Raw genomic sequence first — 24,825 nt, forward strand, 5'->3', positions numbered from 1 at the left:
CCATTTTATCACCATGGTCAACCATTAAAAACTTGGCATCTCAAAAAAAGAAAATTTTTTATTTCAGAAAAATAAAATATTAAATACAATATTGTATTTCATTGCAAATAAGGAGAAAAACGTTCTCTTTGCTTAAAAAACATCGAGTTTTATTTTATACACGTTAAGTTTAGTTTGATCTTAAAACTAATCGTAAAAGTTGTGTCGCTCTTGATGATGGTTAACAGAAGGGAGACGGGTAAACCAAAGGGGTTGGTGCATCCTTATTTTCTGTATACCAAAATTTAATCAGTTGATTTTAGTCAGCATTAGTTGGTTGGCTTTAATTTGTCCTCTCATTTTATCACCATGGTCAACCATTAAAAACTTGGAATCTCAAAAAAAGAAAATTTTTTATTTCATAAAAATAAAATATTAAATACAACATTGTGTTTCATTGCAAATAAGGAGAAAAACGTTCTCTTTGCTTAAAAAACATCGAGTTTTATTTTATACACGTTAAGTTTAGTTTGATCTTAAAACTAATTATAAAAGTTGTGTCGCTTTTGATGATGGTAAACAAAAGGGAAACGGGTAAACAAAAGGGGTTGGTGCAGTGTTATTATCTATACACCAAAATGAAGCCACGGAATTTTACCGACGCGCTGTAATTTCATACTTTTTTTAATGAAAATCTCAGATCTTCCTATTTATTTTAGGAAGCAAATTTAAATTGAGGGGTAATTTAGATGCAGATGTGAAACCCCAATTTAAAGGTTTGAATGGTATGCACCTAAGCGTTCTGCGTCTCTCATGGTGGTGTTGGGTGATCAAGGTTCAATAGCAGAGAAAAATAAAAATTAATTTACCCTAAATGGTTATTACACCATCTTTTTCTGCAATCATACGCACATTCTGCAAATATTTCTAGTTTCTCTTTTGAATCAAAATGAGTGTTGGACATTTGTGTTGCGAGACGTTAGCTTTAAAAGTTCTGCCTCAAGCTTTGGGATGCTCAAATACATTATCAAAAAACCTTTAAAAAAATAAATTCCTCTGTGAGAGTCCGTTTGTGAGACTATTCAATAAAACTTGTCATATGAGTTCTAAATTTTTATAGTTGCTCAGTCCTTGTATTAAAACAATTGTAATATCTCTACACGACGATCTGAGATATTGTATATCTATATGCATGATTCGTTGCATAACCTTCTCTTTTAGAGGTTTGTATAACGTCTATTATCATCTTAGAGATAACCTCTATTTTTTTCTTATTATTAATCTTACAAAAGTAGCGTAAATCAAAGACATGGTAAAAAGGCAAGTGGTTTCCATTTATTATATTTGCCTTTGCCACTTCGTTAGAATGGGTGGTCGTAGACGCTTAGAGAGAATATAAAAGAGGTTATCCGGAATATCTCTAGATGAATACATCGCCACTAAATGACTGATTTAATATTCTTTCCTTTTTTCAATATTGACATACAGGCACTTACACCATCTTTTTTATGCCTTGAATACAAAACTTATGAACTGTAACAATTTATAAGTGGCATATTTAGCATTTATAAGTGGCATTTATAAGGGGCATATTAGTGAGTGAACTACAACACTCACTTATTAGTGCATATTTTTTTATGGAATCTCAAAAATTTGTTAGTGTCAAATTTTGTTAATGCCAAAAATTGCTAGCCATATCTGGCATGGCCCTAGATTAGATCGTGCATAGCTCTTGAGCCTTGTAAATAAATAAGCGATAATTAGAAAATAGATTTGGTTCATTTTGGTAGGCAATGCTATGTAAGCCCGACACGAAATTGTGTGTACTCTAGCCTTAAAAATTCATCAAATTAGAAAGAAAGGTCAAGTAATCTTAAACAAAATAGAAATAAATTTTTGTGAGTGCCTTCCATCCTCTTCAATTGGAGCCACCAGGAAGGGGCCAGAGGACAATGGACTCTTTGTGACAAAGAAAGCAATAAAACTAGTTTGTCCTCAGTCTATTGAAAGCAAAGCCAGAGCTTTTCAACTTTAATAGAGACAATTTAATTAATTACATTATTATTAGATAATTACACTTAATTATTTTAATTTAATTACAACCTATTAAGGCAACTAACTTAAGGGAAATAATTCATGACCACCATTCTGTTCATTGTAAAATTGCCTCCTTGGGAGGCTGCCTCCTTCGGTGACATTATTTATAAACTATTTTTTTTTGACTAGGCTGTAGCGTAGCCAGTCTTTGCTTCGTTAGCCGGATTTCATGTCGCCAGAAGAGAAAAAATATTTCATATTGGATTTTGGCCTAATGGTCAATTAGCCTAATTGGCCTACTTATGACTCATTGCCTACCTTCTGTTTTGGATCAGAGTTTTAAAAAATTAAAAATTCTAAAATTAAAACTAAAAAAAAATTTTCAGTCGAAAAATTTAACTATTTATATTTAGAATAAAATAATGAATAATATATTTAGTACAGATGGACAATCGAGCTGTATTTTAATGGTTGAGCCATTTATGAGCCATTATGTATTTAATGGTTGAGCCATATTTTAATGGTTCTAATGATCGACTTTTATTTCAATTTGACGCCATTTTCGAGGGATTCCAAGCTCTTTTTCGAAATTCCATAAATTTGTTTTCGTAATAATATTATACCATCAGTATTCATCTAAATAATAGTTACCATTGCTGAATCAGCTATAGTTGGAAATTTCACTCGCTAGCCAGTTTTTTGAAACCACGTTTGTAAGTTTTTAATTACTATGGGCTTTTGTTCGCTCTTTACTAGGTTCCGCCTACCGCTGCAACCATTATTTACACAAAAGGGTAATCGAGATGTAAACAGGTTCTTAGACCATGGATTCTACCCGGTTTACTCGTACTTGAGGGTCGGAGGACGTGTGCTTCAAGAGAGGTCTGAGGAGAAAGTAAACTTATGACATAATGAACATGGAAGAAAATAAGGAGCCTATTTTTGTTTTGTTTTTGAAATTTCGCGTATCCCCTAAAAGACTTCTGCTTACATATCTGCGCGTCATGTGTGTTTTTTTAATTGGATCATGATGCCTATTTACTCTTGTAGGAGGTGGGGGAGGGAAGTGGATGATTTTAAGAACATATCAAATTAGGGTTGGATTGAACAAAACCCTAAATTTGCTCTCGGATTGTCTTAGTTACTCCTCTCAAACCCTTCTTATTTATATAGATCATTTGATAATACATTAGAGAAATTCATACTTTTTTGAAGAATTGAATTTTGAGAATTTTTAATGTTTGGGATTTTTTTTTAATCGGAATTCAAAAAGCATAAAAAGAACTTAGCGTATAATAGCAACGTAAAGAATAACAATTTATTTATTTCAATTAATTTATTTATATTACAATTATTTTATTTATATTACAATTATTTTATTTATTATTTATTTATTTTAATTTGCCGAAAAAATTTTTTCGGCACTTTCAGAAACTTGTAAGAAGTCATTAATGGATGATTATTTTTTTGTAGGTTGATCCGATTACATTTGTGTCTGTTAGTATATGAAACTGAAAAATGACAAAAATGTTTATAATTTCATCTATTACACGTCATTGTTTTTGGTGTTTAATTAGCGTCACCTTTCGTAAGTTGATTTATATTTAGTTATGTTTATTGTTGACGAATAAATCCTTTCTTTCTAAAAAAAAAAAGAAAAAGAAAGAATTTATCGCATTACTGCGCCTCTCGGAGAAGAGTTTCGCGAATCAGAGCACAAGCGCTGATGCAATTGCGGGAACTGTCGTGAGTGCTGTGAGTCCTGTCAGAAAAGTAGTACAAATGTTAGCTTAGAATTAAGATCAGAAATCAACGGTATTTTCTCTTTTAGATTTTTCTCATTTACAAATTGCTCAAAGTCCACGCGGGGTTTCGTCTATACAAAACTTTGAACTTCTTAAAAGCGTAAAAGAGGTTAACCGAGGTAAAACATTTTTCTTACCATATTTTTTTTTACAGATTTTTACCTTTTTTCTTATTAGTTGATTAGTGTAGGCTCATAAGTATTATGTTCTTTTTTTGTTCCCTAGTCTGTTTGTATTTTTCTTTCCTATTAAGTCTTTTTAATTGTTTCACATATTTGGTTTTCTACAGTATTCTATTTTTGAATAACTAGTTAGTGTCATACTCATACCTGGAGCTTAAACTGAGGACTTGATGTACAGTGTTACAGTGTTACTTGAATATTTAGTGGGTATAGGGGAATGAAATAAATAAACCCTTACTTACGTTAATCCTGGAACAGTAGAAATCTCTACGTTACTCTTTTATTCTGAATTTTTAAATGGCTTATAAGTGATGCTACGCGGATGCGCATTTGTTCCTAGAGATGCACACGGTCCATGAAAAATAAACGGTTAATACAGAAATTTGTTTTAAAACTTAATTCAACTAATTAAGTTGATTAATTAATTAAGTTGATTCATTTGAAGCTTACTAAAATTATGTGCTGTTTTGTATACCCATGCATCAGCAAGAGGGCAGGTGGATCCTTGTGTAGGTGTGTGGCAGGGGGGGGGGAGATAGTTTGTCTAAAGCCTCAAAAAGGGCACTTTTATGCCAAAATTTACGTGGTGATATTTCCCCACTTTTTGCAAATATCTTTAGTATAATATAAAAAATTACATTCATGTGTATGACTGCACAAAAAAGGAGAGCTAAGGAGCAGCATCCCTGTAAGAAGTGTTTTTTTCAAAGAACTTGAAAAATGTGGAAACAATTACCTTAAAATTTATTTTGATATTTCAAACCCACCCCGTCCTGAGAAATTTTGTAGTAGTACACTTTTCAGGTAGTGAGAGATAAGAAGGAGGGAGGAGCATCTCTGTAAGAAGGGTTTTTCAAAGAAGTTGAAAATTGTAGAAAAAATTGCCTTAAAATATATTTTCATATTTCAAATCCACCCCCGTCCAGGGAAATTTTGTAGTAGTGCACTTTTCAGGTAGGATTGTCAAGAAAATTAAGTAAAAGACAAAAGGTTTTCAAATGAAAGTGCAAAAACATTAAAGGTTAGAACGAAGTGAAATTATTCCATACTTAAGGGAGCTGCTTCCCTCACTAACCCGCCACTCTTTATGGTAAAGTCTTATTTTTTTGGCCCTCAAATGTCTCCATTACAACTTCTCAAACACAAGAGCAATTGGAATTGGATAAAAAGTATTTTTTTACACCCACTCAAGAATGAAAGGGCATATTGATGTATATCCATTTTCTTTGAATGATACGGTTTTAAATTCTAATTTTTGAAAGACAATCGTTTACTAAAACGCTAAAACACGTTAACTGTTGCACTCGAACGTTTTCAGTAAAGCACTTCAATGTTATCCCAAAATGTCGCTGGTTAAGGAGGGTAACCGGTAGACCTTATTGTAAATTGGCGGACCAATTTATTTTGTATTGAAATCTTATTGTCGCTTTTTACTTTCTTTTGGAATAACTTGTTTTTTTTTATTATATCAAGAGCTCAAAATTAGGATTTCACAGAAACTCCATTCTAACCTGACATGCATGTGAATATCATTTTTACATGTAGATGATGAAAATGGTGACAAAAAAAGCTTCCCGATTGGCTTAATATATTTTCTTGATGCAGATTTCTATGCTTCAATTATAATTTGTTTTACCAGTAGATTTTTTGTTTTGTTTTACCTTTCTAGTTTAACACTAGCTTTAAATCAAACTTTTCACCTACAAAATGCCATGCACCTTCAACTTCCATCGGTTGTTCGAATACACTTTAATAGACAAATACCAACTGATCATAATTACTGTTAAAAAAAAAGGAGAAAAAAAGAGAACCGATCAATTTGGATAATTGTCGGCAATCTAAGATATTGAATTTTTGTTGGTGGGGTTTGAGAAATTTTGAGAAAATACTCAAAATTTGAGTTTTGTGGTCAGACATGGAACAAGTGTTGACATCAGTTCCTTTTTTTTGTTCACATTTAAAAATATATATATTTTTGGAATATATATAAATATTCCAACAATATTCAATGTTGTTTTTCTCAGAAAAATAGGTAAGTAGAAATATAATGATAATTTTTTTATCTAAATTTATTCTTTTATTGAGGGGCTATCCCCAGATGTTCTTTTAACTATAGTGAAAAACCTTAATTCTTTTAAGACAGTTACTTCGAATAAGCTAATCCAATTTGTGACAAATTTATAAGTTAAAAGCTTAGAATCGATGTTAACTTATGTAATTCTATTTAAACGCTCGTCCCATCCCCTGGCTTTAATCCTTAAATTTAGATTTTTGTGGCAAAAATTGTTTAGACTAATTTTTACTTGTGGGAAATAATGACGTCCCCTGCTCTGAACCTTTCACTATTTGAAGGGTTTAAAAAAGCAAAAACAGTATAAAATCTACTGTTAGCACTTTTTCAATAATTTTTATGAAAAACTGTCGCTGTAATACTACTTGTTCTCTGTATTATCACGTTTTTATTTATTTTTAGGTATTTCAACTTCCATAATTTTTTATTTCATTTATCATCTCTTCTTACATAACCACTTGTTTTCAGCTTTTACCTCTTATTTTGCTCCTCTGTGAAGTAATTTTGAGCAGTATTATAAATTCAACAACATCAAATAACTTCATAAACGACAAATAACGACAACGTCATAACATCATCAATAAAAACAACAAAACAATTGTATCTCAACTGGCTAGACTACTGGCTAATCGAGGCATACAAATTTAAGCGGTTCGACTTTCCGCATTCCCTCTCTCTGGAGATCTCTCACTGGCTTCAGTGTGACTTGTATCCCATTGAAATATATATATTCAATATATTATATATATATATATATATATATATATATATATATATATATATATATATATATATATATATATATATATATATATATATATATATATATATATATATATATATATATATGTATTCGAGTAATATGTTTTTTCTTTGCTAAAACATCAACAACAACATTAAAACATCAGCGCAGTTCAGTAGAGCTACTTAAAGTACATTGACTGCTTAATATGTCGTAATATAGTTTTATATCTAGTTTTTTTCAAATTTTGTGTTGTTTCTTTTTTGTTTTCTTTTTATCATTCTTCCTTATATTCTTACTGAATCATGACTAACTTTTTCCTTTTTACTCAAATTTTTGTTGTTAATATTATTTAACGTTAAACGTAATTCTAACTTCTTTTTTTTAGCTTGCAGCAGTCGTTTGTCAATAAATTATTATCTATTCATTTAATTTACTATTTATTTTACCTTGCTTCTATTTCTGTTTTAGCTTCTATTTCTTACTGATATCTTTATCAATGTCTGTTTCTTTCCTATTTTTGTCTTATATTTTAGTGTATATTTCTCTTTGTTATCTTTTTCAATTTCTGTTTTTTTTCTATTTCTGTCTTCTATTTAGCTTATCTATTTTAGCTTATCTTATCTTTCTGTTATCTTTTTCAATTTCTGTTTTTTTTTTCTATTTCTGTCTTCTATTTTAAGTTATATTTCTTTCTGTTACCTTTTTCAACTCGTTTTTTTTTCTATTTCTGTCTTCTATTTTAGCTTATATTTCTTTCTGCTATCTTTTTCAATTTCTGTTTTTTTTCTATTTCTGTCTTCTATTTTAGCTTATATCTCTTTCTGTTATCTTTTTCAATTTCTGTTTTTTTTCTATTTCTGTCTTCTATTTTAGCTTATATCTCTTTCTGTTATCTTTTTCAATTTCTGTTGTTTTTTTTTCCATTCCTGTTTTCTATTTTAGCTTCTATTTCTTTCTGTTATCTTTTTCAATTTCTGTTTTCTTTTTCTATTTATGTCTTCTATTTTAGCTTATATTTCTTTCCCTTTTCTAGTAAATAAGGCACTGATCAGCAACCGCGATGAGACAGACGCTGTCCATTCGCGCATTGTGTCTCGTCGTGACGTTAATGTAGAAGAAAGAGGACCCAATTTAGCAGCCGTATCTGTTCGTGATGTCAATGTAGAGGGAAGAGGACTCGACTTGGCAGCCATGGGACAGACTTCGTCCTTCACTGTTGAAAGCCAAGATATCAGAGCTGATGATCTTACTGTGGTGATCAATGGTTAGTTCAACGTTAGAGATATTTAAAAAATTGTGCGAAATTAGGTCGATTGAATTAAAATATAAATGTTAGAATTCAAAATTTAATTCTTTCAATAATTTTGGCGGGAAATATGAAATCATTTTTAAAATATTAAAAACGACAGTTTTTTCAGTTTCCATATATGAAATATAATATGGTTATTAATATACATGCAATTGTAGCTATATAATAATTATATAGCTTAATATTCATATTATACAAAGAATCTTTAAACACGTAAAGGACACCGATAAGAAGTATAAGATAATATATTAAATGGTATTTTTGTATTTAAAAATTATGCAGTTATCAATATAATTAGTATTGATTAAAATCATTTCCGTAATTACTTTTTAACAATTGGATTTTATAGTATAATTATATTTCAAACGCATAATCATAAAAAAATAGGTAAATCATAAAAATTAAAACATTTTTAGTTATTTATTTATTTGTCCCATTGGTTATTTAAATACTTTTAAATCTCGAATTAAGCCCCTTCAACGGCTTCAAAATGAAGCCCTTTTTCCATTAAAAGCACTCCTTTTTTCCCCGTCAACACTCCCTAATAAAACCCATACTAAGAATCTTAATACATTTTTGAGAGTACTACCAGACGATCTAGTTCTTTCTGTCCTTTATGTACTTTTTAAACAAATTAAAGAATCGTTAAATTTATAATCTATTTTATTTATTTATTATGTTATTCTCTTTATTTCCCTCACAAAATGAGGAGTAGGCTACGATATCAAACAGTTCGTGGTAACGAACTGTAGTAAGGAGCGACCCGGCTCAATAGTACCAAAACTCTAAAAAATGAAATTTTTATACCAATAGCTACATCAAAAGAATCACATTTTAATGTTGATTTTAAATATATAAGTTTCATCAAGTTTAGTTCTACCCATCAAAATTTACGAGCCTGAGAAAATTTGCCTTATTTTAGAAAATGGGGGAAACACCCCCTAAAAGTCATAGAATGTGGAATTATGTGGAATTATAGAATATAGAATGTGGCAAATAGAAAAAATGTGGAATTTTGTATTTTTTGCCAGAAACCAGATCACGGATGCGTGTTTATTTGTTTGTTTGTTTTTTCGTTTTTCCCCAGGGGTGATCGTATCGACCCAGTGGTCCTAGAATGTTGCGAGAGGGCTCATTCTCATTCTTATCACTTTTTTGTATTAATCTGGTATACCAGACAAGGATAGGACCTTCGCTAAATGGGACATCGAAGAATGTTGTATATTCGCAAGTTTTACGTAGTTAAAAACATATATATATCTATCTATATATATATATATATATATCTATATATCTATATATATCGTAGTTAAAAATCATATATATATATATATATATATATATCTATATTCACAGGTGGGACACAGTGACACAACTACAATGGCGCGTAACTAATATGGCACGTAACGACTTACTTGCGTGGGGGGGCTTGGGGGGGTGCGAAGCACCCCCCAACAGCTAGTATATATATATATATATATATATATATATATATATATATATATATATATATATATATATATATATATATATGTTATATCACCTTCTTATAGAGGGGTTGAATTAGAGTTTTCCTAAAATCGTTAGGTACTTTCTGTTTTTTCAAAATCATATTATAATATTGTAATTTATCCCTAACTTCACAACCACCATATTTAAAAAAAGTCATTTACCACACTATCAGCACTTGAGGCCTTATTATTTTTAATCCTTTTAGCGCTGTCACTAATTTGTTCCTCATAAAATGAATCTTCATTAATATCCAAAGTGTCACAGTCTTTTCAGTTTTTCTCTATACCTATTTCTGTAACTCAACCTAGTTTACCACACGCTCAAAACGTTCTGCCCATCCTCTTTAACTCTCTCTGTATTACTAGTTGAAGCCCCGTTTCTAACTTTAATTGGAACAAATCCAGATTGACTCTTCCCTCTCAATTTATTAACATACCATTTATTTTGCTACTATTCCGTCTAGTTGCATCTTCCATATCTTCAGCAATTTTATCCATAGCCTCCACATCACACCTCCTTAATTCATATATTAATGCTTTCTCCGCTTTCTTTACATTCCCCTTATCATCATATAATCTATCACTCAAATAATTCGTGTTCAAGCCCCTCCTTCTCTCTATTAAGCATAAAGCATTTTCACTAATATTCGTAGCTCCATTTCTAACTTTCTAACTTTCTTCCGTAAAGCACTATCAGTGACCTTACAAACTATTTTCCTAAAAATAGTTTTATACTAAAACATAGTATTGATTATAACTGATTATGATTATATTCTGACAATCATAATTAATACAACTTAATCATTGGTGTTAATATGGTTTTAATTATATTGTTTGACTTTAATACGCATCAACATAAAAAATTCGCAAATTAAATATATAAACAAAGGCTCAATGACCTTTAAAACTGGGAAGATATACTTGACGTTTCCACAATTATTCAATAACTATGAAGGAAATGGAAATGAAAACTGGAGAAATGCGGAAACTTTAAAACCTAGAAAAATAAGTGGAATAATGGATTAAGTGGAAAAATAAATGTCAAGTTGTTGTAAAAACACTAAGTGACTACCTTCTCTGTCCCTTCCGTGCCACATTAAACCTTGAAAAAAAAACAAGACAAATTAGCTAAGTTTAACATCACTTTCTGACCCTATAAATTTGAACCTTTCCAAAATTTAACCTCACAAAACCTCAAGAAAACTTTAACGAAAACCTCAACAACATTGTTGGGTAAAGTTCTACTTTAGCTACTTTTTACTATCTTGGGAAGTGGTTAGATTAGGCAAATAGAACTTTTAGTGATGAATCCAGAGACAAAAATATACTCGGGGAAGATATTGCCAAACTACTATGTTAACCCTCTTCTGATTTCTATGTCTTAGAAATTAGCATACTTGACAGGTCTATACCTATTGGAATTTTGAATAAAAAACAACATTATACCTCAAATTTCTGTTTTCTGTTTCTTTTTCTCTGGTTTCAGTTTTGAAAAATATAATTCCGGTTATCGGAGCAAAATTTTAAACTATATCAATTTTTTTCTAAACAAAGGAAAAGTATTGGAAGGTCTTTGAAACCTTAGAAATTGAGATTGATCAAAGTTGTGAAGCTCAAAATACTTTCCTTGTACTACACTTAAGCAGAAGAGCTATTTTGCAAGGTTTCACTTTTATAACACAAAGATTTTTAAAGGTCGTCATTTAATACTGAAATACTGTGGAAATACTTGAGTACTTAAGTACTTCATAAAAATACTTGTTACTTAAGTAGAACAATGGCGGAATACTTGATACTTATACTTAAATTAAATAAAAAAACAAGTTTTTTTAACTGCAAGTAAGGAGTGACATTAAAACTTAAAACACGAACAGAAATTATTCCGTATAGGAAAGGGTGGTCCCCTCCTCAACCTCCTGCTCTTTACGCAAAAGTTTGACTCTTTCTCACAACTCTACTTTAAAAAAAAGTAGAACTTTTTAAAAAGTAAAATTACTTGCACACCGCTGCCCTGAAACTCCTCCATCCTTTGCATGCACTTTACGATTAATGTTTGATAAATAAAAAAAGGTTTAAAAAAATTTTAAAGGTAAAAAAAAGGAAAAAAAGGTAGTTTAGGAACAAACTAGTTCCTATAGACTAGTTTGGTACATTTCGTGTTGTATGGCATTAAATTTTGACAAAAACTTTCCATCTTTTTTCTTACTTATTTTATAAATTTACGTACTGCAAGAAGTTTAAAACTAGTTTTTGTGAAGAAAGTAGTTGCACACCAATGCCCTGAAACCCCTCAATGGCTTTGTATGCACTTTACGATTAATGTTTAATAAGTAATAAAAAGGTTTATAAAAAAGTTTAAAGGTAAAAAAAAAGAAAAAACAGGATAGTATAGGAACAAACTAGTTCCTAAAGACTAGTTTGGTACATTTCGTGTTGAATGGCATTAAATTTTCACGAAAACTTAAATAGAATTTTCATCTTTTTTCTTACTTATTTTATAAGATTTACGTACTGCAAGAAGTTTAAAACTAGTTTTTGTGAAGAAATTACTTGCACACCTCTGCCTTGAAGCCCCTCCATGGCTTTGTATGCACTTTACGATTAATGTTTGATAAATAATAAAAAGGTTTATAAAAAAGTTTAAAGGAAAAAAAGGAAAAAACAGGGTAGTTTAGGAACAAACTAGTTCCTAAAGACTAGTTTGGTACATATCGTGTTGTATGGCACTAAATTTTGACAAATCTTTTTTCTTACTTTTTTATAAGATTTACGTACTGCAAGAAGTTTAAAACTAGTTTTTGTGAAGAAAGTACTTGCACACCAATGCCCTGAAACCCCTCAATGGCTTTGTATGCACTTTACGATTAATGTTTGATAAATCAAAAAATAGTATTCCTAAAGACTAGTTTGGTATATTTCTTGTTGTATGGCATTAAATTGTGACTAAAACTTATATAGAATTTTCATTTTTTTCTTACTTAGTTTATAAGATTTACGCACTGCATGAATTTTAAAACTGGTTTTTGTGAAGAAAAAATAATCTATGACATGGCTAAGCACTAGTATTATATATTTCTTGTAGTACGGCATTAAATTTTTGTAAAAACGACAATCGACTTCCGTTTGTTTTCTTTTTCTCTCTCGTAAAAAAAGCGCTTCACGCTTAGTTTCTGGAAGGAAATATAGTATATGGTTTTTCAACAGCCGGTTTTGCACATTTATAAGTGTATTGTATTAAAATTCCAAAAATTAAGAATTTTTAATTTTTTTACCCGTTTATTTTATAATTTGACTTCTTGTACTGTATGCACTTTACAATTAATTTTTTGGGAAGAAAAAATAATTTCTAACAAGAATATTCCTAACAACCATTGTTGTGCATTTTGTGTTTGTCATCATTTTATTTATAACCCGTCACAAAAAACTGGGCAGTAAGCCCAGAAAAGACAGAGTAAAATTCAAGAAAAGAAAAGAAAAAGAGACAACAGAAATAAAAAGACGCTTTAACAGCTACAAAGAAGGAACAAACAGAAATAACCAAATACGGGAAGACTTCTGACATTCGGTAGTAGTTGATTGCAGGACATTAAGTTGTGAACTGAAATTCGAATAGACTGTCCGTTTATTTTCTGATTTATTTTGCAATGTAAGTTGAGGTATTGTATGCACTTTACAATTAATTTTTCAAAATAAAAATTAAGTAGTGTATCTCCAACAACTAGATTTGCATATCTTGTGTTGCATAACATTCAACTTTGAATAAAATTTGAACAGACTTTTTTGTTTTTGATATAATTTGGAGTTATCTTTCAGGCCCTAAGGGAACGACCATTAAACCACGCGTTTTTGATGGACCAAAATCCCACAGCGTTACTGTTGAATTCTCGACCACGCATATCGGAGAGTATATTATTGACGTCCTTCTTCTGGGTCAACCCCTGCCAAACTCACCATTTAGGTAAGCAGCTACTTTCTTTCTAATTCTTCTAACGCAGGAAGTTTTCTGAAAGAACATGAAATACAATGGGGAGATATTTATTGGATTATATAGTGATTCAATAGGGGGATGGGTTGGGGTAATTCAAGAATATACTTCTAGAAGTGAGACTAGTAAGCATTTATGATTGTGTTAAATTAGCTCTTAAAATCTGTTAAACAGTTACCAAACATTCACACAGTATTAAAAAATGATAGAATACTTTTTAAAATTAGACTTTTTAAAATAATTGCCCTGTATTCTGACAGTAAAATGACCCCCCCCCCCTGCTTGTGTTGCTCTACCAAAGTGGACGTTGAACAAGAGGATCAGTCAAATCCAAGAAGAGTTAATTAGGCCCGTATTTTACTTTGCTTTCTTTGCCCTGAGATGAACTTCTATGCACGGGTACTAATTCAGTAATATATAGGAGAGACCCTAATGTATTTTAAACCGCGGGGAGGAGGGCATTTATCTTGACTTTTTTTCTATTAAAATACTAAATAAAAATGATATCTTAATTAAAATAACAGATAAGGATTCTTATCTAGATATAGGGGATGATTAACCCTACTCGTTATTACTTGAAAACCCTGCTTCTGTGCATATACTTACTTTATAATAATATATATATATATATTTAAATCAAACACGACATTTCTTTTAAATGTGACATTTTATCCAAGTTCTTGTCTGGTGAGAATATGCTGTTATCTGTTTTTGTGTTGTTATCTGTTCTTATGAAACAAAAGTAAGCAGCTTTACTTCTAGCTCGTTTAGCTATTAAATAAAAGAAGTTTAGTTTTCAGTGTTTTTTACCGAAATTTTACCTGTGTTCCTAGGGTATACAAATAATAAAAAACGGTTTAAGAGTTTATTTGAAACCCTGGTTGTGTCTTATCTAGTGTTGCCTCCTCAGCTGCTTGACCTAAGATTAGCGGGAAATTTAGGCCTACATCTAGGCCTAAATATTTCTCAAACGTAATATTAAGCCTTTTGGATGAAAGTAGCCCAATACAGGGCTTTTTTTTTAGCCCTACTTAATTGTCAAAAAGCATAATTTGTGTCCTTCATGTGGAACCTAGCTATGTTAACCTTTTTTTCATTAAAGCCCTAGAATGTCAGGTCAAACCACATTTTTTGTTTTGCTTCTTGTTTGATGACTGTTCTTGAGATAGGTGCCTGTAACTATTCTTAGACGATGTGGCGTCTAATTCCACTTTTCCACTTATTTCCAATTCTTGTTGGATTCCCTATCTTCTATTCTTATTCTCTATTTTCCAATTCTTATTTTCCAATTATTTCTACTCTTTTCATCTGCTTCTGTTCAAAGATTTTCAGTTTCTAACAACGATTTCTACTAAGCTTCAAACTTTCGGTTTCCTTTTTTAAGGTTTTTGAATTGTTGTAATCCCCTGTTAAAATATATACAAATATTTTTGCAGTTACCAGTTGTTTGTTCTTTACGCTATTTAATCTCTATTCATACAAGACTTTTCAAAGATATTTGGTTATTAAAGCTAGTCCGATTTCTAACAACGAAATATAGGCTACTAAGATTCAAACTTTTTGTTTTCTTTTTTAAAGTTTTTGAATTGTTTTAATCCCTTGCCAAAATATATACAGTTTTTTTTGCAATTACCAGTTTTTTGCTCTTTAAGCAATTTAATGTAAACTTTTCCATGCATGAAAATCTCAATTTTTTCACATAAGTGTGACTTGTATGGATGAGTAGGGTTATGGCCTCATTCAAGTGCTGATCTATATTAATCACTAATGTAGGAAAACAGTCTTCCTTTTCTCCTTCAGTCTTTTTTTTTATTTGTTTGTGCTGTTACACTGGTGATTTCTCTTTTCATTATATATATATATATATATATATATATATATATATATATATATATATATATATATATATATATATATATATATATATATATATATCATGAAAAGAGAAATCACCAATGCAACAGCACAAACACAAAAAAAAAAAGAAAAAAGAGAGACAGAAGGAGAAAAAGAAGACTGTTTTCCTAAATTAGTGATTAATATAGACCAGCACTTGAATGAGGCCTTAACCCTACTCATCCATACAATCACATAGGTCAAACAGCATAGCCATACACAATCAACCATAAAGAATAATCCATGGACAGGCAGTCATGTCGTCAATAAGTATAAGTCGTCATTTACCAAACAATAGAAAAAATAATATAGACAAATAATTCAGAGGCAACAACCCAACACAAGGGCTCATCAGGAGAATACACTGGCCTATATAGAGTTTCGCCACTTTAAATTCTCTACCCAGCACAGTGTTGTGGCTACCATAGAATATCCATGGCATCCCCATGTCAGATATCACCCCCAAAATACATGCCTATGAAAGAAAAAAAAAACAGCAAATGTAAAACAACCAAGTAAAACCAAAACAAGCTTATCCTGTTAATATATCCCTCTTTTTAGCAACAATAGTTAAACTAAATATTATAAAATTTACCAAATCACAAATATTAACACATTGCAAAAAACCTGAATGAACTAAACAATTATAGAATTCATCTTTACCATGTGGCTAATTTTTAAAAAAACTCCGCTCAATTAGAAACACAATTCAAAATAAATGGCGCTTCGACAACATTTCTCGAACCTCCGAAATTAGTTGAAAATTTCTTTAAGTATTTCTAGATAATTCTTTTGATATTTATTTAAAAGTTCGTTATAATGAAAACTAAATTTTTTAAATTGCCAAGTTAATTTATTTGCAGAAAAACCTCTTGATATCAATTTTTGGCTTAAGATTTTACATCTATTTTTAAAATCAATATAATTACTACAAATCCTTGCATAACGAAGTAACTGTGAGAAAAACGCTGAATATATGATATTTGAGTGTATATTACTTTCAGGGACTAGGAAACTAATCACTTCAAAATCAAAATCATCCGTTTTATTATACATTTTAAAACTTAATTTATTATTATCACAAATATTAATATTTAAATCTAAGAAATGATCTTCATGACCAGTGCCATGACTAGGCTCAAGAATAAGCTCTGATGGATATATATTTTTAGAAATATCAATGAAATCCTTACAATTTAAGACCAAAATATCATCTAAATATCTTTTATTATTTGACAAAGCATGTTTTAAATTAATTGGATTATTCTTATCCATCATATATTTATATTCTAGTTGACTTAAAAACAAGTCAGCTATAAATGGGCTGGCATTCCCCCCCATGGGAATTCCCACAATTTGCTTGTACAAATCACCCCCAAATCTTATATAAGTATTGTATAAAACAAATTCTAATAACTCAAAAATCATATCCAAGCTGTAAAATCTCAAGTTAACTGTAGTATTAAAGCAATTTGTCCATATAGCTTTTTATTTTAAGTGTCTATTTTTAAGAACCTTTTACTAGATAAGAGGAAAGATTTCTTGATAACAGTTTTTAAATTATCAAACACTACATTAAGTGATAAATTAGTATACATTGTCGCAAAATCGAAAGACTCAATTCTTTTAGCTGAAACCATTGTTAAAGAATCTATCACCTGCAGTGAATTATTAACACTCCAATATGGATTAAACTTCGAAAATTTTTTAATACCAAAACAATAGGTTTTAAGTTTATTTACAATTTCCTTTAAAATTAAAGAGAGGTCAGTAGCAGCAATGCGGGTTGGACATTTAGCTGCTCCAGCAATAAACTGTGGTTTAGGGGGATTCTTATGAAATTTTACAGTCCAATATAGGAAAGGGAACTTTTTATCATTGTCATTTATTTTAATATTAAAATTTTTAAAAAGTATTTCTTCAGTCTTTTCCATTAAATTCTCATCCTCTATATTTACCTTTTCGTAAACATTAGTTGTGCATAACTCCCTTTTTAAGATATATATATATATATATATATATATATATATATATATATATATATATATATATATATATATATATATATATATATATATATATATATATATATATATATATATATATATATATATATATATATATATATATATATATATATATGGTACGGGATGAGAAATATCCTGAGGTGGGCGGTGGGTAGGGAGTATCTTTCGGGAAAATTTTTTCTGTTCGAAGGTTTGTGCTCGCTTTCTCTGAAAAAAACAGAGGCAAAATGTAACGTACTGCACCTGAGCGCATTCTAACCTCCTTAAAAAGGCTTTTTTTTTACTTTTGATGAGATGCTTTTCTTTTTTCAGGTGTTTTGCTTACAATTCTCAGGAAATTCGAGTTGGTAACATTCCTGATGGTGTAGTCGGTGAGCCTGTAGAATTTGAGAGTAAGTTATTTTACTTTTTATTGCATATGTGAACACATCAAGGCCATATCCAGCAGGGGGGGGGGGGGGGTAAAGGGGTTTGACCCCCCCTGAAATGTTTGTTCAACTCGTAACAAAACATAACAAATATAATTTTAAACAAATTTTTGATGAGTTTTTTAAAGTTTTTTGTAATCTCCTCGAATTTCCTTCGTAACCCCCCCCCCTCAAAATATATATGTCAGGTCTCGGATACGGCCCTTATATATATATATATATATATATATATATATATATATATATATATATATATATATATATATATATATATATATATATATATATATATATATATATATATATATATATATATATATATATATATATATATATATATATATATATATATATATATATATGTATATATATATATATATATATATATATATATATATATATATATATATATATATATATATATATATATATATATATATATATATATATATACATATATATATATATATATATATATATATATATATATATATATATATATATATATATATATATATATATATATATGTATATATACATATACATATATATATATATATATATATATATATATATATATATATATATATATATATATATATATATATATATATATATATATATATATATATATATATATATATATATATATATATATATATATATATATATATATATACATATATATATATATATACACACATATATATATATATATATATATATATATATATATATATATATATATATATATATATATATATATATATATATATATATATATATATATATATATATATATATATATATATATATATATATATATATATATATATATATATATATATATATATATATACATATATATATACATATATATATATATATATATATATATATATATATATACATATATATATATATATATATATATATATATATATATATATATATATATATATATGTATATATATATATATATATATATATATATATATATATATATATATATATATATATATATATATATATATATATATATATATATATATATATATGCAACAGCATATATATAACAGCATATATATATATATATATATATATATATATATATATATATGCAACAGCACAAACACATAAAAAAAAAGAAAAAAAAAAGAGACAGAAGGAGAAAAGGAAGACTGTTTTCCTAAATTAGTGATTAATATAGACCAGCACTTGAATGAGGCCCTTAACCCTACTCGTCCATACAATCACATAGGTCAAACAGCATAGCCAAACACAATCAACCATAAAGAATAATCCATGGACAGGCAGTCATGTCGTCAATAAGTATAAGTCGTCATTTACCGAACAATAGAAAAAATAATATAGACAAATAATTCAGAGGCAACAACCCAACACAAGGGCTCATCAGGAGAATACACTGGCCTATAGGGTTTCGCCACTTTAAATTCTCTACCCAGCCAAGTGTTGTGGCTACCACAGAATATCCATGGCATCCCCGTGTCAGGTATCACCCCCAAAATACATGCCTATGAAAGAAAAAAACGGCAAATGTAAAACAACCAAGTAACACCAAAACAAGCTTATCCTGTTAATATATCCCTCTTTTTAGCAACAATAGGTAAACTAAATATGATAAAATTTACCGAATCACAAGTATATATATATATATATATATATATATATATATATATATATATATATATATATATATATATATATATATATATATATATATATATATATATATATATATATATATATATATATATATGCTGGCTTACTTTCTTAAAGCAGGATCAGGTTTTTTCCATCTTCTCACCTGGTATCTGAAATTGAAATGTTTCGTGAAACACTGTTTAACTGTCACTATGACTAATGGTAGTAATGCCCGCTTCACAAGCGAGCGTAGGTTCACTTACGGTACTTATTAATTATTCAGATCACCCTCAAGAATTTGATCTGAATGTAAGATCTGAGTAAACTGGTTTCGTAGTAACATTGTTAAGTGACGAGTGACAAAATGCACTGGACCTATATAATTCGGGCTATATATTTACCCATTAAGGAGGGGGTGGGGATAAAGCATAGCGGGTCTGCATGCAAAATGTGTTAGCTACAATTATTCTGCAATTTTGTTCTAACTTAACGTTATCCAAATACCCCCCCCCCCAAATGTGCCAATATATAGCCAATCAAACAGTTTGTTGTAACGAACTGTAGTAAGGAGCGACCCGGCTCAATAGTAACCGAAACTCTAAAAAACGGAGTTTTGATATCAATAGTTACATCAAAAGAATCGCATTTTAATGCTAATTTTAAATATATAAGTTTCATCAAGTTTAGTCTTACCCATCAAAAGTTACGAGCCTGAGAAAATTTGCCTTCTTTAAAAAAAATAGGGGGACACGCCTAGGTGGGATAACTTTATGATTTTCCAACAATGATGACTTCAATGATATACTTTTCATTACAATTGAATCTTATTTTCTTAGGAATTCAGGCTCTTTTAAAAATTTTGAATCTTTTCTTGCAATTACACGTTAATGAAAACGATGTTAAATGGAACACAACGATGTTAAATGTCAAAACGATGTTAAATGAAACACAAATAACCAAAAAAAAAATGGCTCCTCTAAGCGGACTAGGACACAAATACCCTTTATTTATAAAATTATTTTTTGAAATGTGGAGCCAATGTGGAATCTGTACCGCTTAGCTTGGGGTTGAGGATGGTGGCAGTCCCTCTTAAATATTTATAGTTTTGCTTGATTTATGTTTGAATTACTTCTTTAAATAAAAATTTTATTATTATCTGGCCATGGCTGCAGTCGTAGCTGCATCCCAATAAAGAACAATAAAAAATAGCCAAAAAAATGTGGTTTTGAAAGAAACTGTCTATTGCTATTTACTGTCTATTTCATGAAGCACCGTTTTGAAACTACCAGTTTTATTCAGATTCAACTTAACAATAACTTAAGGTTACGGGAAGAAATATTTTATATCAAATCCTTCATAAATGACGCCAAATTTAATAAAAAGTAATTTCAACTTAACAATAACTTAAGGTTACGAGAAGAAACACTTTAGAATATTATAAAAAGCCTCAAATCCTTCATAAATGACGCTAAATCTAGTAAAAAGTACATCATTGAAATTGTCATTGTTGAAATTCGCTTTAGTTTGAAAACGGTGTTCCATGGGAAATAAACCGTCTATTGACAGTTTATTTGGAAAAAAAACTTTTTTATTTTGGCTTCTAGGTGCCGTTGTCCGCTCATTACTAGATGGCAGCTACTGTTGTCGCCATTATCATTCCTCTGTTGTACTCGAATTAACGCATATGACCTATTGGTCGAACGCATCAAACCCCAAACAACCACAACTCGAATTATCTTACAAGATAAAATATTGAAAAATATTTTCATTTCAGTTGACGGTTCCTCAGCTGGGTCAGGAAACTTGGAGATTTTGGTCAATGGTGGTCATGTCACAAGCTCAGTCTCCAGTCTCGGGGGACAAAAGTTCCTGGCATCTTTTGTGCCCCATCAAGCTTCCCTACACACAATTGAAATGAAGTTTAATGACGATCCTGTTCCTGGTAGGTCTAGGCATATTTAATACCTTTTTATCCATAGCTTTCCAAAAAATTATTCTGCTTTCACTTTTACCCTGATTCCATTTATTAGCACCCAAAAAGAAAAATATTTAAGAAAAGGAAATTACTCTAATGTTGGGAAAATGTGTCACACTTGTCTGAAGAAAAACTTTTTTCGACTTCTATTCTTCCCTAAAAACCTTCTAGACAAAAATCAGCCAGATACAGAGTAGCCTATTCAAGTACCCTATTGCGAGTAATCATATGGAACAGTGTCAGGGGGGCTAAGACCCTGTTTAAGATAAAAAATACTTAAAAAGATAAAATTATCTTAATCTTGCGAAAAAGTATGACGCTTCTCTGACAAAAACCTCTTTTCGCCTCCTGCTATCTTCAAGCTTTTAGACTAAAAGTCTGAGAACGAAATCTTTTATACTAAAAAGAAAGGTTTTAGACTAAAAGTAGCAATACTGTTATCTGGAACAGCATATGGATGGTTAAGACTCCGCTTTAGTTTTAAAAAGTCCTAAAATGTATGCAAAAATTGGTAGACTTCTATGAAAATGGAAATATTAAATTTTTTATTCATTCTTAACCCCTATTCCCTAAAAAAATTGCTAACTCTTTCCCCTCACCAATTAAGAAAACCAAACTTGTTAGACTCACCAGAAAAGGCAAATCCTACAAATCTGTTAAATTTTTTATGTGTTTGAGTTTTCCATCTTCTTTTTGTTATGTCCTGTTTTTCTTATTTTTTTTTTGAGTTTTGTATCTAGTAGGGAGTTTTGAACTCCCTGCCCCAAAATTTTAGTCCGACTTAAGAAAATAAAAAAATGCATATAAAAATTCTTTTTATGTGTTTCTCAAGGTTTTAGTACTCCCCGCCCCGTGAAAAAATTCCTGGATACGTCATTGATCCTCTTTTTTTACTCGAGCTTTTGTCGTCAAAATAATCTTGCTGTGTCTTCCTCAGGGCTTATCCAGGCGTGTCTTCCTCCTTGTGCACCTTCCTTAACGGAACCTAAAGGCGAATTACGCCTTCCTTGTATAAAGTCCAGTCTTTAATTGCAATCGAAAATCCCAAACAATTCAGTTTTATTTACTATCCTTTAAAATTCATATAAGGTAACTTAACATTTTTTTTAGTTACCCCCCATCAGAAACCACAAACCCTCTTATTTCTAAGAATTGGTGACTGATTCCTAAGCTTCGTTCTAAAATGTTGTACAATTCAGGTTTTTACTGAAAAATTAAATAAAAAAAGAAGTTTTTTCACTGAAAGTAAAGAGTAACATTAAAACTTAAAACGAACAGAAATTATTACGGATATGAAGGGGTTCACCCCCTAGTCAATACGTCGCTCTTTACACTAAAGTTCGAATTTTGTTCCAATTCTTTAAGAGTGACTTTTGAAGCACAAAGACCTTTCAATTAGAATAAATAGCTCTTTTGAAAGCACTAAGAAAAAACTCTGCAAACGGAGATTGGTGGATGTCCTTGTGGAAAACCTGCATTTCCAAATCCACTCTCTCATTTGGTTGTAAAAGCACCAATTCACCCTCAAGGTCCAATTCTAGATCCTTTGGTTCTTCAATTCTAGATTTTAAATATATAAGTTTTATCAAGTTTAGTCTTACCCAACAAAAGTTACGAACCTGAGAAAATTTGCCTTATTTTAGAAAATAGGGGGAAACACCCCCTAAAAGTCATAGAATCTTAACAAAAATTACACCATCAGTTTCAGCGTATCAGAGAACCTTACTGTAGGAGTTTCTATCTACAAAAATGTGGAATTTTGTATTTTTTGCCAAGAGGCAGATCACGGATGCGTGTTTATTTGTTTGGGTTGTTTTTTTTTTTTGTTATTTTTTCCCAGGGGTGATCGTATCGACCCAGTGACTCTAGAATGTTGCGAGAGGGCTCTTTCTAACGGAAATGAAAAGTTCTAGTGCTCTTTTTAAGTGACCAAAAGAATTGGCGGGCACCTGGGCCCCCTCCCACGCTAATTATTTTCCCAAAGTCAACGGATCAAAATTCTGAGATAGCCATTTTTTTCAACGTAGTCGAAAAACTTATAACTATGTCTTTGGGGACGACTTACTCCTCCACAGTCCCCATGGGAGGGGCTACAAGTTACAGACTTTGATTATTGGGAGTATAGTACATATAGTAATGGTGAATGGGAAGTGTACAGACGTTTTCAGGGGGATTTTATGGCTGGGGGAGGGGTTGAGAAGAGGGGGATATGCTGGTTGAACCTTCCATCGTAGAGTCATGGGGGAAGAAAATTTCCATGAAGGGAGAGCAGGATATTCTAGAGTTATTTAAAAAAAAACAATGAAAAATTAAATATGAAAAAGTTTTTTCAGCTGGAAGTAAGGAGCAGCATTAAAACTTAAAACAAACAGAAATTATTATGCATATGAGGGGCTCACCTCCTCCTAATACCTTGCTCTTTACGCTAAAGTATTTTTAGTAATTTCAACTATTTATTCTACGGCTTTTGTGATTCAGGGGTCATTCTTAATGAATTGGGACAAAATTTAAGCTTTAATGTAAAGAGCGAGGTACTAACTAATGGGTGAACCCCCTGATATATGTAATAAAGACATGAGAATACAAATGTTCGTTACGGAGGCTAATTTATAAGTTACGTGTATCTTTTACTAATAAAAACATTCGTAAAAAATTAAAAGTTCTAGTTGCCTTTTTAAGTAACCAAAAAATCGGAGGGCAACTAGGCTTCCTCCCCCGCTCTTTTTTCTCAAAATCATTCGATCAGAACTATGAGAAAGCTATTTAGCCAAAAAAAAAATATGCAAATTTCTTTTTAATTATTCCTCTGCGGAGAGCCAAAATCAAAACATGCATTGATTCAAAAACGTTCAGAAATTAAATAAAAAAACAAGTTTTTTTTAACTGAAAGTAAGGAGCGACATTAAAATCTAAAACGAACTGAAATTACTTCGTATATGAAAGGGGCTGCTTCCTCATCAACGCCCCGCTCTTTACGCTAAAGTTTTTTACTGCTTTAAAAAGAAGAATTGAGAGTAAGAGTCAAACTTTAGTGTAAAGAGCGGGGCGTTGATGAGGAAGCAGCCCCTTTCATATACGAAGTAATTTCTGTTAGTTTTAAGTTTTAATGTCGCTCCTTACTTTCAGTTTAAAAAAAAACTTAATTTTTTTTTTAATCTCTGTTCAACAATGGCTTATACAGAGGCATAGTCAAGATGATCGGTATACTGT

The 24,825-nt window shown here is 30.2% G+C and overlaps 1 protein-coding gene across 1 annotated transcript in view; it reads left to right on the plus strand.

The window, feature by feature from the left end:
* Window positions 1-24,825, plus strand: part of LOC136037396 (filamin-A-like) — a gene marked incomplete in the record, with an annotated part of 335,049 nt that overhangs the window by 181,158 nt on the left and 129,066 nt on the right. The window contains 5 exon segments of the mRNA XM_065720141.1: window positions 3,848-3,940; window positions 7,853-8,083; window positions 13,453-13,597; window positions 17,860-17,939; window positions 21,415-21,582. Of these exon segments, the coding sequence (XP_065576213.1) occupies window positions 3,848-3,940; window positions 7,853-8,083; window positions 13,453-13,597; window positions 17,860-17,939; window positions 21,415-21,582 (717 nt within the window).

Source organism: Artemia franciscana, chromosome 16 (assembly GCF_032884065.1).
Source record: "Artemia franciscana chromosome 16, ASM3288406v1, whole genome shotgun sequence".
NCBI lineage: Eukaryota > Metazoa > Arthropoda > Branchiopoda > Anostraca > Artemiidae > Artemia > Artemia franciscana.